The 18025-nt window shown below is 37.5% G+C and overlaps 1 protein-coding gene and 1 long non-coding RNA gene across 2 annotated transcripts; one reads left to right on the top strand and one right to left on the bottom strand.

The window, feature by feature from the left end:
* Window positions 1-1765: 1765 nt before the first annotated feature.
* LOC137093698 (uncharacterized) lies at window positions 1766-3319 on the bottom strand. Its single transcript, XR_010908547.1, has 2 exons — window positions 3164-3319; window positions 1766-2266 (listed from the first exon to the last, which is right to left on the bottom strand). It is a non-coding gene; the product is annotated as an uncharacterized lncRNA (long non-coding RNA).
* A 1153-nt stretch (window positions 3320-4472) lies between these two features.
* eif6 (eukaryotic translation initiation factor 6) lies at window positions 4473-17932 on the top strand. The gene is made up of 7 exons (XM_067460432.1): window positions 4473-4601; window positions 5258-5399; window positions 9514-9599; window positions 9817-9992; window positions 10806-10982; window positions 15447-15628; window positions 17540-17932. Exons 2-7 carry the CDS (start codon window positions 5293-5295, stop codon window positions 17547-17549), a joined length of 738 nt encoding a protein of 245 aa, XP_067316533.1. The 5' UTR covers window positions 4473-4601; window positions 5258-5292; the 3' UTR covers window positions 17550-17932.
* Window positions 17933-18025: the final 93 nt, after the last annotated feature.

The following is an 18025-nucleotide window of genomic DNA, read 5'->3' as shown; positions in this document are numbered from 1 at the left end:
AGTGTTTAAAAGTTTATGAACTCCTTGCAGAATCTGTGAAAATGTAAATAATTTTAACAAAATAAGAGGGATCATACACAATTCATGTTATTTATTACTTCCCTGAATGAGATATTTTACATAAAATATGTTTACATATAATATTAGATTTTATTTATAACGCACCTTTCATTCCTAAGAATCTCAAAGTGCAACAATGGAAAAGGGGAAAAATATATAGTAACATTTAGTCCAAAAGACAAAAAAACTGCTGATTTTATAAAAATTACCCGTTCAAATGTTTATGAACCCTTGATTCTTAATACTCTGTCGTTCCCTGGATGATCCGCGGCTGTTCTTGTTTTGTGATGGGTTTTCTTGAGTCTCTGGTTTTTGTGACCAATGTTCTTCAAAAAAATCCTCCAGATCCCAAAAATCCTTCAGCATTTTTGCACATTTGAACCCTCTCCAGCAGTGACTGTATGATTTTGAAGGGGGTGAACATTTTTAAACAGGATGAAGGTGTCCTAATGTTTCTTACTTTGTTTAAAGGGGTGTTTGCATGCGATTTCACTTTTTTAACTTTAGTTAGTGTGTAATTTTGCTGCTTGAGCATAAACAGTACCTGCAAAGTTACAGCGCTGAAAGTTCAATGCAAACAGAGATATTGTCTTTTAAAGTTATGGCAGTTTATTGCCTACAAAAACAGCCGTTTTGGACTACAACAAGCTTCTTCCTGGGTTGGTGACATCATAAACCCATAATGGTAAGGGGCGTGGCGTTTCCAGACAACAGGCTTGTTTGAGATGCGCCTTGCCTCGCCTGAAAAAAAGGCGAGAGTAGGCGGCTGCAGTGAGGGGAGGAGTGAAAATAGTTCAGGCAAGCCAGACAGTTCTCTCTTCTCGTAGTGGATCAGACACCTGCGAGATCAGTTGCGGATATCGCGGGATTCACTCTCATACGCTCTGTTGCTGATAAACTGGATGTAATTTAAGTTCTGTTGCTTTTATATGAAAATAAATATTATGAACAAGACACCCAACGTTTTTGTTATTTAGTTCCTTTCGAAAGGCCTGTTTATCAAGCAATTTTACTTTAATTACATACATGTTTTTATATATTTTTATTAATAAAACATATCAGAGTTTTAAAATCAAATATTTTAAAAAAGAACCATACATCACGGTTGTTTAAACCAATAAGAATTAAGCTGTGTCGTCAGCAAGTGTTTTCCCATCATGCTTTTACTCCGCGCAGTCGGTGGAGAGCAACTGCGCTCGACTGCAGAATCCGACACATCCAGAGATTTTTGACATACGTCAGCATGACGTCAGAGCAAGGCGGACCGCCCTCGGACACATTTCTAACCGGCATGCATCTTGCGCATGTGATCGGTTCTGCGCAGATTTTGCTCATCTCAAACAAGCCTAACCTGTGTTTGGCACTTCAGCCAATAAAAATACATGAAACTACATTTGGTCATCTAACCAATCTAAGACCATTGCATTTTTCGGAGGGATGGGCTTCATAGAAGCAGGAAGCAAACGCGCCGTTCAAAGGACAGTGGAGACAGCGGTGTGGAATAAAGGTCAAATATATTTTAAAAATACGGCGTTAAAAAAAAAAGTATTAAGACGTTATACTGCGCCCCATAAACACAACCAAGCAGAGAAAAAGAACACAGAACCACCCCTTTAAATATCAAATTTCTTTCATTTAGTACTGCCCTTTAGAAGCAACAGAAGATACTGACATGTTTCCTGGAAGACAAATTGTACAAAGTATATATATTTTTACATGCAATTTTATTAGTGCAAGTTGAGGTCAACTACATAATACATGCTTTTGATACAAAGCAATCAGTACATAAGTGTTGAGAAGAACAGGTTGTGTTTGTAAATACAAACGAGAGCCAAAACTCAAGTCTTCAAGCACACTACATGACATATTAAAGTCATAAATGGCATCAAACCCATGGCAACTCCAGCGCCTCCATGTCTTATTGTCCCACACTAAATTTGGCACTCGTTCATGGACGAAACAACCATATAGTCGCTCTCTGGTCTTTAGTACCAGTTAGTGCAGGATATCATGAAGCTCATGTCGTCTACCTTTCTGGTGCCCATTCGGCACTGGGGCAGGTCAGTGTCTGGATCCCGAAGGTCCCGGGGCTCAGGGCCCGTAGTTTGAACACTGGATGAAGATGCTTCACCTTGGGATGGCAGATTACCTTGATTCCTCTGTTGCTGGTCAGCAGGAGAACTGCTACTTTGATCCGACCCCATTTCTTTAATAAAACACATTAGACTTAGATTAGCTTACATATTTTGCATTCAGTTGCAAAAATATATTTTATTTATTATGATATATGCATTTTCAATCCAATACTGTATCATGGTACATTGATTTATACCATCATACGCTATAATTATTGCCATATTCATGTACCATGGTACTCTAATATTTGATTATGATATTTTGCAGTCTCAATCCAATACTGTACCATGGTACAGTGATTTATGTCATCATACTATATCATTATTACCATATTCATGCACCATGGTACTGACATTTGATTGATTATATATTGCATTTTCAATCCAATACTGTACCATGGTACAGTGATTTATACCATCATACTGTATAATTATTGCCATATTCAGATACTCTGATATTTGATTATGATATATTGCTGTCTCAATCCAGTACTGTACCATGCTACAGTGATGTATGCCATCAAACTGTATAATTAATACCATATTCATGTACCATGGTACTCTGATATTTGATTAATTATGATATATTGCTGTCTCAATCCTGGTATACTGTACCATAGTGATTTATGCCATCATCATAATGTATAATTATTACCCTATATATTTATGTAACATGGTACTCGGATGTACTTAAAATACCATTATAGATCTAAATGAAAAGGATTTTATAATGGTTTAATTGTCAGAAATATTTCCTGAATTCATAAGCAAGATTTTCATGATAATGTTCAGCAAATTCCTCACAAAACAGTTTGAGGCAGGAACTCAGCATAGAGACATCATCTCTAACAGGACAGCAAAGTATTGAAGACGCTGCAGAAACCGCACTTAGGGAGTGTTTGTCACCGTGACTGAGACAAAAACAGATCAATAGTGTGTTAACGAGCCGAGGCACGGGAAAACTTTACCCCACGCCGCCTCCAACCACCGGAATCTTGCGTTTTCACGGCTCCGATTAGCTCGCAATGTTTCCAGGCAGAAAACGCGGTGTGGACGTCGAGGGTCACGGGCGCGAGCTGCTGCAGTGACGTTTCGCAGGTGGCCAGCTAATGGAAGTGTCAACAAAGACGACGTCACACTGGAACTCAATGGCGATTGGCTTACAAATCCACAGTGCTAGGAGAGGTGTGTCCTGTTGCTATGCAGGCTTGTAGTGGATGACAAAAACAACACGGCTCGACAGTTTCAGCCATAGATTGGCCTTTATTGTGGAACACAGACAACAGAATACATTTAATTTAATTAATTTATTATTTTATAATTAAATGGAATAAGCTATAGCAAAGTTGACTTGTTATATCCAAGTATTTGTAGTATTTCTACATTCCTTTTTTATTTTATTTTTGTTCATTTAATTAATTATTTGTTTTTATATTTAAATATTTATTTTAATTGTATTTTGATCGTATGTTATTATAAAATTTAAATTAGTTGATTGTGAAAAAGTATTTATGTGATTCTTATGGCTTTATTTATTTTAATGTTCTTTTTGTTTGTGTAATTAAATTATTTCTTATATTGTATTTTTAATTATTATTTAAAAATACCCAGTAAAAATAAGACATCAAAGCTTGAAAAAAAAACAAATCCAAACCTTTATTTTTATTTTTTGTGTGTGTGTTTTTACAGAAATAGTCTGTACAGAGGTATATATAATATAAATGCTGTGTCCAATTCAATATTACAAATATAAATACTTTGTTGTTCAAGGAAACAGGATCCAACTTGATACTCTTGAGAGTAAAAACAAAGGCAACCGTGTTTCTTTTTTTTCTTTTTTTTTTTATTGAACAGAGAAACACAATCCAAACAGTTGCAGGGATTATAGGAATACATTTAAAAGGGTACATGCTTGCAAAATTCTTACAGCGTTTTGTTTCTTCGGTGGTAATATAGATTAAATATAATATTTCACTTCATTTTTAATGAAGTTTTTTGTTTTCTTTTTTTTTAAAATTTCCTGGAAATTAACATGTAAACATTTATGGTTATGAAATGTGGCCATTAAAAAAAAAAAAAAAAAAAAAAAATATATATATATATATATATATATATATATATATATATATATATATATATATATATATATATATATATATATATATATATATATATATATATAAAATAAGTGCAAGTCTGTTTATCTTTAGAGTTTACAATAATGCCGAAAAGAACATCTTTCCACTGTAAAATAAATAAATTGGCAACAGTGTTTCTCGTGACAACATGGGATATCGTAACACGTATCATGTACGCGTTGACGTCACGTCAGCGCGCCAGGACGTCAGGGAAGTGAAGTGAACACGTGGTTTACGGCTTCCACGCTTCTCTACAGAGTGAGAATCGGTAAATATAAGATTGCTGTTGCAGTTTTCGTGAATTGTATTATAAAGTCGTCACATTTAGGATGTAATATGTATTGTTAACCTGCGTTGGCATTTGAGGGCACAGAATCGGTAGCATGTAATGCCTGGAGATGTTGAAATAACTAAATGTAGCCGACTGCTAACTACCTCAACTACTACTGTTTTAATTAAAGTTACGCACAACGTGTTTAACTCGCAGGTTTTGCTGAGACTTACTTTGTTTAATATTGGTGTCACATAGACCTAACGTTATGTGCTTAAAGTATGATTAAAAAAAAGTATCTAAAAATAAAAGTAGTACTCACTGTTGAGCCTAAAATAGCATTGTGTTGATCTGAAATATGATTGTTATTCATTATAATAATTTGCTGTTGAAATATGTAATGTTTCTGTTCTGGATCAAAACCTTGTAGAGAAACATAAAAGCATGAAATTCAAATAAACACCTGGCATGTTTCCCAATGTCAACTTAAGCAATCTTATTTAACCTAATTTACGTGTGTGTAAACGAATTTATATTTTACTGTATACATCAAGAACATGTTACACAAGTTTTTATAATCATGCTTTTGGAGTTTTCAGTAATATGTAGGCTATTGTTAATATCATCTGAATATAAATGTCGCTTCTCTTCAGGTTCAGACAGCTTTGATCACTTCAATAGCAGAAGAATGGCAGTCCGTGCGTCATTTGAGAAGAACAATGAGATTGGATGCTTTGCCAAACTCACAAACACATATTGCTTGGTGGCGATTGGAGGTTCAGAAAACTTTTACAGGTGAGTCATAAAGTATGTACAGATAATCTCAACGTGGCCACATATCTGCCCTTACTATGCACAGACCACTGCCAAAATAGCAGTTTCTCTGGGTTTTACTATTTATTTTGAATGTGTGTTTGAGTAAAATTAACATTTTTTTTGTTTTAATCTAGATACTACTGACAACATTTGTTCCAAATTTCAAACAAAAAATATAATTATTAAGAGTTTATTTGCAGAAAATGGCATCAGGTCAAAGCAACTGAAATGTGCCATGTTTTCAGACTTTGACTAATGCAAATAAAACCATTTTATATAACACAGTACTAATGTTTTAAAAGGATTGTTCACCCAAAAATAAAAATTCTGCCATTAATCTCTCGCCTTCATGTCATTCCAAACCCGTTCATCTTTCGTTCATCTTTGGAACACAAATAAAGACTTTTTTTTGATGAAATCTGAGAGATTTCTGTCCCTCCATTGACAGCTACACAACTACCACTGATGCTTCAAAAAGTTCATAAAACTAATCCATATGAATATTTCCCCTAATAATTATTTAAAAAAAAAAAGTAAATATCCAAACACCTTTTCACAAATGGACAAATTGCAGATATACTTTTCTTCTGTAAAAGTGCAGGTAATGTTTAAAAAGTGCAACTGTGATGAGACATACAATACAAACTGTAATAATTCAAATCAATGACAAGTTTAAAATGTAAACATTGATTCTGTATTTATTCATATTCTCATGGTGCAAAAATTAATAAGTGGATAAAAAGTAATCCCACCACGTCTTCTGATTACAAAAATAAATGTTACAAATAATATTTTTTATGATAGAATTTAAAGGTGCACTATGCAATATTTTTGCGGTAAAATATCCAAAAACCACTAGGCCGGTGTTATATATTTTGTTCAGTTGAGTACTTACAATATCCCAAATGTTTCCAACTATTTGTAAATTGTGAGAAAATTGCTATTTTAACTGAGGACCGGGACGTTTCAGCGTAGCGTTTGAGGGAGTCGCCTGTCAATCGTGTCATATCTGCACTACCCTTGGTTTCAGGTTTTATTTGGCAGGAGCGCTTTACTCTTAGCAGTGTGAACAAGTTAACGCACGGAGTAACGTCATAACATCGTTTTAAACACACTTAAATGTATCTAATATGATAAACAGAGCTGCATTACCTCATAATTATAACCGGAAGAGCGGATCTGTGCAGGCGCCCGGCGAATGTGTCCCGTCCCGTCATAATAAAAGTCCCGGTATTCGCGAGGCGGGTTTTTTTTTAAACAATCTCTCCAGCGGCCGTGCTCAGCTCCACTACACTCGGTCCTGCTCTGCTTTAGACTACAGTAACGTTAATAACCGCATACATGAACGTGATTTCTGCCCGAGTCCTATTTTCCACCGGCTGTGAGGTGAAGACCACATGTCCCAAGATGCTGCGCTCAAACTTTGCGTCATCAAACTACGCCTTTGTTTTGAATGAGCGCCCTCCAGTGGACGGAAAGCTGCATAGTGCACCTTTAAGTAATTTGAACTAAAACTCGGTACTTGGTACGATAATGTACGAATGAAAACGTATGAATATATATTTGTCATTTTAACTGAATGTAGGAGTGGTGGTGGTGCTAAGACATTGTTGGTCTTTCAGTGTTACTGTAAAAAACAAAAAATACCATACAATAATACTGATAAGATGATAATGCTATGTAAGATTCAATCACTCTCTGAGTGTGTGATAAACACGGAGTGCTCTCAGTCGGGCGCTTCACACCAGTGTTTATTGTGTATCAAAAACACTGATTTATCGAAATTAACTGAACTAGCGCGCATTACAGATTGCTTGACAGCGTGAATCTCTCAAGCAGGTGTGTGTGTGTGTGTGTGTGTGTGTGTGTGTGTGTGTGTGTGTGTGTGTGTGTGTGTGTGTGTGTGTGGGCAGCATTGCTAATACAGTGTTATATCACATGTAGAATATGTACAATAACAATTGCTGAAAAATGTATATTAAGATGCCCAGAAATCGATTCAATAGTTAATTTATTGATATAGATCTCGTTTAATTCTTGTATCTAAACACAATATAGCGTTAGTGCCAAGATTTTTCACGTGAATAAAGGCATAGGTTCACTAACTTTGCTTGTAATCCCTACTGGTCTAATGGTCTAGTTCCCTAATGGTCCTTTGTTAAGATTGTCAGAAGTTCTCGTTTCTAATCTGCCCTCGTATAACTGATAACAGCGGCAACGGGCGCCAGATCGACTCTTATTTAACAAACAAAAGAAATGATGCTCTTTTAGTTAACCAGAGATGTTTCATCCATGCAGCAAGATCTTTCAGAAAGTGGTGTCCCACCCCGCAAATTACGCCTATGGTGTGCAGGTTAGACTGTAGAGGTAGCTCCTCTTTTAGTGAACTCCTCCGCAGCTTCCGCCATAGTTGATTTCGCTCTGGGTCGCGTCATCAACCAGGCTTTATCGTGATGATCGCGGAACGACTAATTCTTATCGTGGAGAGAATTTTTATTTTTTTTTATTTTTATTTTTTTTATTGACATACAGACATACAAACCACAATAGTGCAGTAATTGACAATCAAGTAATTACATAATTCTAGAAGTAAAATAAAAGTGTGTTAATGTATAAGGTAAGTGTGGGTGTGTGTGTATTCATAAGCAAAATTACCCATTTACTATTTATTATATTATCACTACCATAACTTCTCATCATAATAATAATCAGTGTCCCTTTTTTTCGTTTTTTTTCCCCCTATGTAATATTTATCATTGTCACCACTTTTAATGGATCAATTAATTTCACATAGTATAATAATAATATAAGATAATCCTCCCCCCACATCTTTTCAGTCCCTATACTTTTTTTAAATTTTATATATATATATATAATGTGTAGGGCTGTTTCGAATGCAATTTTTTGAGCTTCGAAGCTTAGGTGGCAATCAATATCGAATATATGAAGCTTCGGTGGGTGGGGCTAAATATATAATAATAGTGTCGGTTTGCATTTGTATCATCTTTCACGACTTCACGTTACACTCTTCGGCATCGCAAATGTGTTGCAGCAGACCCAGTGGAGTGCAGTGTTGCATTTGGTGCAATATGATCAGGTGGCACACATTCTTTAAATATTAATAAACATTTAATAATCTTTTAAATAGAACAGCTTCCGGTACGCATTACACGGGCAGGTTTATGCTCCGAAAACGGACAGTGCACAAGTGATACAAAACACAGTGTAGTGTAGTCTGGCTCCATTATCTTCATTAATTTTCTGAAGCCTTCGCCTTCAACTACATTAACGGGCCTCATATCCATAGCGACAAACTCTACTACGGCATCTGTTATCTCTCTCTTTCTTTTCTCTGTTAACGGTTTTCAGAATTGCAGGATTTGCTGTGAAGGTTTGGGTTTTGTTGAGCATGTTGATGGCTGCGATACCTGTGGATGTACCTATAAACAAATTATTATTAGCCTGTGCTGCTGTATGTTTTTAAATAGTGTCGTATTTGCAATTAGCCTATTTATCATAGCAAATTAAGCGCATAAAAGCAGTTTTTTTTTTTTTTGCCGCGTGCTACTTACAGAACTCAGGTGATTTTTCAAACTTGTGGTGCTGTTGTGGTAGGCCAGTTTCAAATCGCATATTTGACACACTACCTTTTTTCTTGTCATCCTCACTTAATTTAAAGTGCTCCCAAACAGCTGAGGCATTTTGTACCTATTCAGTATGAGATTAAATAAATCACAACGTTCGCCAACGGGTGGTTCAAGCATGAGTGAGAATGAGTCCGCGACGGAAGTCACGTGTAAAAAAAAAAAAAGAATATTCGAATCTCAAAACTGAAAATCAAATGCCACCTCACCGAACGAATATTCGATTATTCTAGTACAGCCCTAATAATGTGGAGAGAATTTTTACCAGCATATCGCAAACGATAAGATATCGCCCATCCCTATTGTTTCTGTGACCTATTTCAATCACTTGGTTGGTTTGTTTATGGCAAAGAGCTGAAAGTCTGTCCTTTTTGCTAATGAAGCTGATTTTCAATGGGGATTGAATGATTTTGACTTCTTGTTGAAATGCTTTTTGTTCTTCCCCACAGTGTCTTTGAAGGTGAACTGTCAGAAACGATACCTGTTGTTCATGCTTCTATAGCAGGATGTCGAATCATTGGCAGAATGTGTGTGGGTAAGAGCATTTGTCTAATTATTTTGTGTTTGTGTACATTTGTGCAGGATTAACACCATTTATAATATGTAGATTTAAAATACAAGAACACCTTTCCATAAATAATGGAACCTTTCTAAAGGTCAGATTAAGCCTGGTTACCTTTTTCTGTCTTCATACTCGGATGTATAATAGATGTTGTGTGTGTGTGTGTGTGTCTGGGGATGTTGTTCCGCAGGAAATCGCCATGGTCTCTTGGTGCCCAACAACACTACAGATCAAGAGTTACAGCACATTAGGAACTGCCTGCCAGATCCAGTGCGGATTCAGAGAGTAGAAGAGCGTCTTTCTGCGCTGGGGAACGTCATCGCGTGTAACGATTATGTTGCTCTTGTTCATCCTGACCTTGACAGAGTAAGAAAACCCCCAATGTCTGAAATCAGTGCTTTCTCCAAACTGTCTAAATCCTTTCTCAACACTTTATATTTCTTCTTAAAGGGATACTCCACCGCTTTTTCATATTAAACTGTTATTCCCTTAAATAAAGCGAGTCGATACATCCCTCTCTCGTCTCAGTGTGTGCTCTTAATCGCTCTGTGACGATCTGATAGCATTTAGTTTAGCCCACTAAGCCCAGTTCATTCACTATGGTACCAAACAGAGATCAAGTTAGAAGCGCCCAAACACCTCCACGTTTTCCCTTTTTACAGTTACACGAATAGTTGAATGTGGCGCTTTTCTAAGCGGGTTACAAAAGAGAATTATAATGATGGTGGAATCGCACTTCTGAGAGTACTTCGACTCGGCGCAGTAAAAAGTCACGCCTAAAAAATCCTCTCCTCCTATTGATGGAAATGAGAGGGTGAGGGGGACACGTTTTTTTTAATGTCACCATACTTGGTCGTTCAATTATCCGTGTGACTGTATTTAAATAGGGAAAACGTGGAGGTGTTTGGTCGCTTCCAACTTGATCTCTGTTTGGTACCATAGTGAATGAACTGGGCTTCGTGGGCTAAGCTAAATGCTATCAGAATGTCACCGCGCGTCAGAGATTAAGAGACGAGAGAGGTATCAACTCACTTTATTTAAGGTAATAACAGCGTTTAATAGGAAAAAGCGGTGAAGTATCCCTTTAAAAGCCTGTAAAATGTGCACCATCAAAAAGTTTTGGTTTGCGCCACAGCATTGGTGTTTTTTGTATTAAGTTTAGGGCATTATTGTCCTCAGGAAACAGAAGAGATTCTTGCAGACACTCTTAAGGTGGAAGTGTTCAGGCAGACGATTGCGGAGCAGGTGCTTGTGGGTAGTTACTGCACCTTCAGTAACCAGGGCGGCCTCGTCCATCCCAAAACCTCCATAGAAGATCAAGATGAGCTCTCGTCACTCCTGCAAGTGCCTTTAGTGGTGAGTGACTTCTGTCATATCTGAGGATCAGGCCAAAGAGCACATCATATTGACTTGAGGATATTCTAATGCACAATTGTTATGTATTATACTCCAAATATATGCACTAAAGCATGGGGTTGGTAGGAATTTTAAAATATTTGTAGGTCTGAACGATTAATTGCAGAAACTTTGCTTGATGCTGAGTTTACAGCGTGTTCTCGCCCGCTGGTATTTTCCTTCCAAATGCTCTACGAAGGCTTCATGCATGTCGTTTGGAGTGCAGTGTGCTTGTATATTAAAAATAGGAAGGCTTTCAGTTTCAAAATGCTCGTGCATGCGGCTGTGTGCATCTCAAAATGCTTTTATGAGCAAAATGAATGTTAACACATTAGGGCTGCACGATATTGGAAAAAAAGTACATTGCGATATTTTTCCCCCCAACGATATATATTGCGATATTGAGCCATCAATCCAGGCTAAAGTCAATAATTACCATTCCATGATATTAATGATTTCAGTAATAAGCAAGCTTCATTACAAGTGACAAAAAGAAATGTTGGAAAGTATGTGCAAACATCAAACTAAACCTCCAGTAGGTGGCAGCAGGTGACTGTCTTAATGAGTGAGTCACTGAGTCGTTCACTCAAACGCTGAATCGTTCACACTTGTTGCTGTGAGTAAGACGTGTTACGGTTCTGCTGTGAACGATTTTCAGATCTTTGTGGTGCCGTTTTAAGTGATCAGACAAATTGGTGGTGTTTTTTTGTTTTGTGGCCACAAGACACTCCATACAAAGTAGCTCTTTTTGTTCAACATCCTCCTTTATGTAGCCAAAATAGTCCCAAAAAGATGATTTCTGGTACGAACCTTTTTTTCTTCTTCCCTCTTCGGATCCTTTTCGTCGCGCATTAGCAGTGAATGTTTGGCCGTGAGCGGTAAGCAGCGGCACAGCGACCCAATCACTGTGCAGGCATGAGGAACGTGCATGTCACTCCAGCAACAAACTCTGTGTGTTTACCGTTCTCTTAATACACCATGGGCTACTACCCTGTATTACACGGCTCTGTGAAATACTTGATTCTGATTGGTCAATCGCGCATTCCAGCGGTATGTTATTCCCAGATAACAGCCGCTCATCCGGGTACTGCGAGTTATCTTGACCGGTACTACTTCTGTGCTTAACGCTGGCGCCGTCTTGTGGCTTAAACAGCCGTGGGTTACAATGGAAGACTTCAAGGCGGGTTTCCTTTATAACGTTTTTAATATAACAGTTAGATCTTTTTCTTACACAAACGCATCGATTCGAATCAGAAGGCTCTGTTAACCCATCGGAGTCGTGTGGAGCACGTTATTTGACGGACAGCTGCATTTTTTTATGGACTTCAAACACAACTACAACTAGGCTACTTCTTGGATTAACGTTAGCCTGGACTTTTTAAATATAACTCCGATTGTATTTGTCTGACAGAAGAATGTCATAAACACCTATAATGACTTGAGGGTGAGTAAATCATAGGCTTGGTTTCATTTTTGGCTGAACTAACCCTTTCAGCATTCATTCTCAACATTTAGCAGCAATAGATAAAGGCTTAAAGCAGTACGGAACTGTTTTCCTTCGCGGAAGCTTTGTGTAAGAACTAATAAAATATTTAATCTCGAGACAATATTTTGTGTCTAATAATTATTTATTTGAGACTAGTAGCCGTGTAATAAGCGGGATAATGTCCACCCAGCCGGTTGTTATCGCAGAATAAACCCCTTCAGAGTGATGCTCCGCTTCGCGTCGGGGTCCTGATCACTCTGTCGGGGTTTATTCTGCGATAACAACCGGCTGGGTGGACATTATCCCTTACTCACATCGCATGTTCCGGCGATTTGAGTATCGCGCGCACATCGTGATGTAGATGTTAAAACAGAATATCGCTCAGCCCTAAAACACATTTAGTAATGCCATAAGGGATTAAACAGACAGCACAAACTGCATCTTATTATTCAAGAGATCTGTGCATTAGTGTGACTGCAGATCTCCTGCTGTCTATGATGTCATCATTAATAATCAAACAACAGTAACGATAAGAGAAATCACTGACAGTTCAGATACTCTTAAATACTGAAAGCACTCTTTGTTTATTGCTTGTAATATGTTTTTTGTTCCTCTTTAATGTTTACTAGCTTTTATGTTTTATAGCTATATTAGTTGATATATTTAAAATTCTTAACATGCAATTGTTTTAATTCAATTTGTGTAATTATTTTAAAAAGTACTTATAATTTAAAAATACGATTGTTTTATTAATTATATTAAAACGCAAAAAGTTTGGGAATTGCTTTGGTATACAATGATTATACAATGATTTACTCCTGATCTTTTTTGAATAATACAGAAGATAAAAAGCTTAAAAAATGATCACATATTTAATCACAATCATAAAAAAAAAAAAAAAATCACAATTAGATTATTTTCCAAAATCGTTCAGAAATATTTTATATTTAGCAAAGATCCATTAAATTGATCAAAAGTGACAGTAAAGACATTTACAATTTTTACAAAATAATTTTATTTCAAATAAAGGCTGTTCTTTTGAACTTTCACCATTCACACAGAATAATGGTTTTCACAAAAATATGACAACATCCTTTCAAAGCAGCTTCACAGAAAATGCATGTGTCTAAAATTACAATTTAAAGTCAGTGAAGACTGTCAAAGTTATGTATTTCAGAAATGACATACAAAGCACAGTTAGCTAACAATGTGTTAATAATCAATGTAATAATTTAAGGCAATGAAACATTGGCCTCAGTGAAATAAGAATACATGTAAGGGATAATGTCCACCCAGCCGGTTGTTATCGCAGAATAAACCCCGACAGAGTGATCAGGACCCCGAGGTGAATTCTGAAGGGGTTTATTCTGCGATAACAACCGGCTGGGCGTACATTATCCCGCTTATTACACGGCTACTATTCTCAAATAAATAATTATTAGACACAAAATATTGTCTCGAGATTAAATATTTTATTAGTTCTTACACAAAGCTTCCGCGAAGGAAAACAGTTCCGTACTGCTTTAAGCCTTTATCTATTGCTGCTAAATGTTGAGAATGAATGCTGAAAGGGTTAGTTCAGCCAAAAATGAAACCAAGCCTATGATTTACTCACCCTCAAGTCATTATAGGTGTATATGACATTCTTCTTTCAGACAAATACAATCGGAGTTACATTTAAAAAGTCCAGGCTAACGTTAATCCAAGAAGTAGCCTAGTTGTAGTTGTGTTTGAAGTCCATAAAAACTGCAGCTGTCCGTCAAATAACGTGCTCCACACGACTCCGATGGGTTAATAGAGCCTTGTGATTCCAATCGATGCGTTTGTGTAAGAAAAATATCTATATTAAAAACATTATAAAGGAAACCCGCCTTGAAGTCTTCCATTGTAACCCACGGCTGTTTAAGCCACAAGACGGCGCCAGCGTTAAGCATAGAAGTAGAACCGGTCAAGATAACTCGTAGTACCCGGATGAGCGGGTGTTATCTGGAAATAACATACCGCTGGAATGCGCGATCGACCAATCAGAATCAAGTATTTCACAGAGCCGTGTAATAAGTTAAGTTAACAATGAGTGCATGTTGATGCAGAGCTGCGTCATCTGAAGGCCTCGCAGGAGTCGAGTCGTCTCTTCAAAGGTGTTGGTCATCTGAAGTCTTTATCGCTTAACACATTTTTTTAACACACATAGCTTTTTTTATTCAAGCCTTTAAGTCGCTTGAATGTAACTCGCTAAACTGAAATATCACTAGGTCCTAAGTTTTCAGATCGTGTGCTGTGACACTCATATATTAAACTCATGTGCTGTCCATTTGTTCTGATCATCCTTCTACACCTTCGAGTCCAGCTGTGTTTGATTATACTGACTGGACTTGATTAGGAAAGCCACACACCTGTCTATATAAGACCTTACAGCTCACAGAGCAAATGAGAATCATGAGGTCAAAGGAACTGCCTGAAGAGCTCAGAGACTGAATTGTGGCAAGGCACAGATCTGGCCAAGGTTACAAATAAATTAAAAAAATCGGAATATTTAGGATCATGTGATATTTCAGTTTTTCTTTTTTTAATAAAGCTACAAAAATGGCAACAGTTCTGTATTTTTCTTTCAATATGGGGTGCTGTGTGTACATTAATGAGAAAAAAAATAACTTAAATGATTTTAGCAAATGGAAATATAACAGTGAAAAATGTAAGGGGGTCTGAATACTTTTCGTACCCACTGTATGTTTGAACCAGAAACCGACTCGGAGGAAGTGGAAGACTGAATTTTGTTGGCTCGTCACCTATAAAATGTGCTTTATGTATTGCTCTCTCAAAGACACACAATGGTAATTAATAGTAGCCTTTTGCTTGACCACAAATGGCTGCTAATGTGTCGCTGGTGCATGTTTTCCACTGATGCTGGTTAATTGATGAACGTCTTGTTTCTTCTCGAGGCTGGAACGGTCAATCGTGGAAGTGAAGTGATCGCTGCAGGTATGGTGGTGAACGACTGGTGTGCTTTCTGTGGACTGGACACCACGAGCACTGAGCTGTCCGTCATCGAGAGCGTCTTCAGATTGAGTGAAACGCAGCCCAGTGCCATCGCAACCACTATGAGAGACTCGCTCATCGACAGGTATGTGATGACACCTCACGAGGCAGATCAGTCCAGAGGGAAGCAGATATCCATGGAAAAATTATTTATAAAATGAGCTGATCTTAAAGGACACAGATTATGCAAAATTCACTTTTATAAGGTGAACTTAGATGTGTGTCCATAGTGTGTAAATGGTAAAAATCCACCCAATAGTTTTTATAATCCCCATAAATCATTAACAATCTCTCCAAATGCAGTTCAGATTCTCCCCTACTCCTGTGTTAGATTAGGGAAGCCCCACACACAACTGGTGACGATCTGCTCTATTAGCATAAACACTCCCCTAAGGGAGAAGCACAGACCGCCATTTGTATTTATTACAATGTCTGTGCCAAAACACATTACAAATGTGCTGTTGTTGGATGAGTGGCCATAAGTTTCCATAGACTCCCGGCGTCTGAGCCACTGAGGACACATGGTTCAATTAAATTTTCAAAGGAAATGTCCCGAATAAAATCGATAAAGTATTATACAGACCATAGTCGCTCGATAAATGTTACATGCGTTCTGAAGAGAATACACGTTTTAACAAACCGGCTCCAGTCCAGGATGGTCATTCGTCTGCTCAAGCTGTCTCATCCGTCTTTTCACATTTATTGCGTTACAGTACGAACACAAATGCAGTAGCATGTCATAAAAGCAAGATGATAAGTTATAACCGTTATTAAACTAAACCTGTTCTGAAGATATTCTGTCTCATTTTACAACAGTATCCACACAATTGATTTGTAGATTATCATGACAGAATATGCTAATCGATGGTTTGAAGATAGTAACTTCACATTATTTAACACTAAATAATTAATCAACTAACCCTTCAGAAACTTCATCTCATTCTACGTGTTGTCTTTTCTTCTTATAGGTGCACTATGCAATATTTTTGCAGCAAAATATCCAAAAACCACTAGGCCGGTGTTATATATTTTGTTCAGTTGAGTACTTACAATATCCCAAATGTTTCCAACTATTTGTAAATTGTGAGAAAATTGCTATTTTAACTCAGGGCCGGGACGTGTCAGCGTAGCGTTTGAGGGAGTCGCCTGTCAATCGCGTCATATCTGCGCTACCCTCGGTTTCGGGTTTTATTTGGCAGGAGTGCTTTACTCTTAGCAGTGTGAACAAGTGAACGCACGGAGTAATGTCATAACATCATTTTCAACACACTTAAATGTATCTAATATGTTAAACAGAGCTGCATTACCTCAAAATCATAACCGGAAGAGCGGATCTGTGCAGGCGCCCGGCGAATGTGTCCCGTCTCGTCATAATAAAAGTCCCGGTATTCACGAGGCGGGTATTTGTTTAACAATCGCTCCAGCAGTCGTGCTCCGCTTTAAAACACTCGGTCCTGCTCTGCTTTACACTACAGTAACGTTAATAACCGCATCCATGAGCGTGATTTCTGCCCGAGTCCTATTTTCCACCGGTTGTGAGGTGAAGACCACATGTCCCAAGATGCTGCGCTCAAACTTGGCGTCATCAAACTACGCCTTTGTTTTGAATAGGCGCCCTCCAGTAGACGGAGAGTTGCATAGTGCACCTTTAAGTCTCTCGATCATTGTACGACTCCGCTTTGAACAGTTTGATATTTTCAGTGTGTGTCTGCGTGAGGTAATCGGAGCTGCTAAAAACAAGCTTGTGACAGTCTGCCCTCTTCCAGAAAGGGAGTGGGGAGCAACAGCTCATTTACATATAAAGGGACACATTAGCTGTGCATTTTTTCTCACGCTCAAAAAGTGATGATCTGTTGGCATTTTAAGCTAAAACTTTGAGCACACTCTGGGGACTTATTTTGCATCTTGTAAAAAGGGGTGTTATAGGACTCCTTTGAGATATCTCCAAGTTTGATCTTGTTTCACAGCAGACTAAACCTCTATTTTTCTTTTCCAGTCTCACATAATGCAGAAACGGTTTTGAAGGCTTTGGATATGCGGGAAGATGCCGGAGTGGACCTGGAAGTCAATATTCGATGGTTTGAAGGCTGATTATGTCTTCCTTCAGGAAGAAACGCACTTACCTTCATGCCAGGAGGAAATGTGTTGTCATCGTAATATTCATGTATGAACTGCCTGTCACACTCTTTTTGTAAAATGTCAACAAAAAAAAAACTCATTAATGGTTGCTTTTATCTAAATCAGTCACTTCAAATAAAATAAGACCACGTACTTTAAATGGTGACAAGTAGAATTTGTTTCAAAGTGGTGCATGATCAACACAGACTGGTGTATTAAATAGTGATTATGCTTATGCAGTCTGACACTCAATAAAAGGCTTTTGACAACATCCTGATGCAATAACTTTTATTGAGAGCTGTGATTGTGAGATTACATTCAGAAATGTGCCGTATGAAGTGCAGTTCAACTAAACAGGGTTGTC

The sequence above is a fragment of the Pseudorasbora parva genome, chromosome 12 (genome assembly GCF_024679245.1).
Source record: "Pseudorasbora parva isolate DD20220531a chromosome 12, ASM2467924v1, whole genome shotgun sequence".
NCBI classification, from domain to species: domain Eukaryota; kingdom Metazoa; phylum Chordata; class Actinopteri; order Cypriniformes; family Gobionidae; genus Pseudorasbora; species Pseudorasbora parva.
The sequence above is the reverse complement of the archived record's forward strand: the minus strand, read 5'-3'. Positions and strand labels throughout refer to the sequence as shown.

Bases quoted from the DNA above. Each gene is read 5' to 3' on its own strand.
- eif6 (XM_067460432.1), top strand. From the start codon at position 5,293: ATGGCAGTCCGTGCGTCATTTGAGAAGAACAATGAGATTGGATGCTTT. The intron at 9,600-9,816 runs GTAAGAGCATTT...GTTGTTCCGCAG, and splicing joins CATTGGCAGAATGTGTGTGG to GAAATCGCCATGGTCTCTTG. The intron at 10,983-15,446 runs GTGAGTGACTTC...TTTCTTCTCGAG, and splicing joins TCCTGCAAGTGCCTTTAGTG to GCTGGAACGGTCAATCGTGG.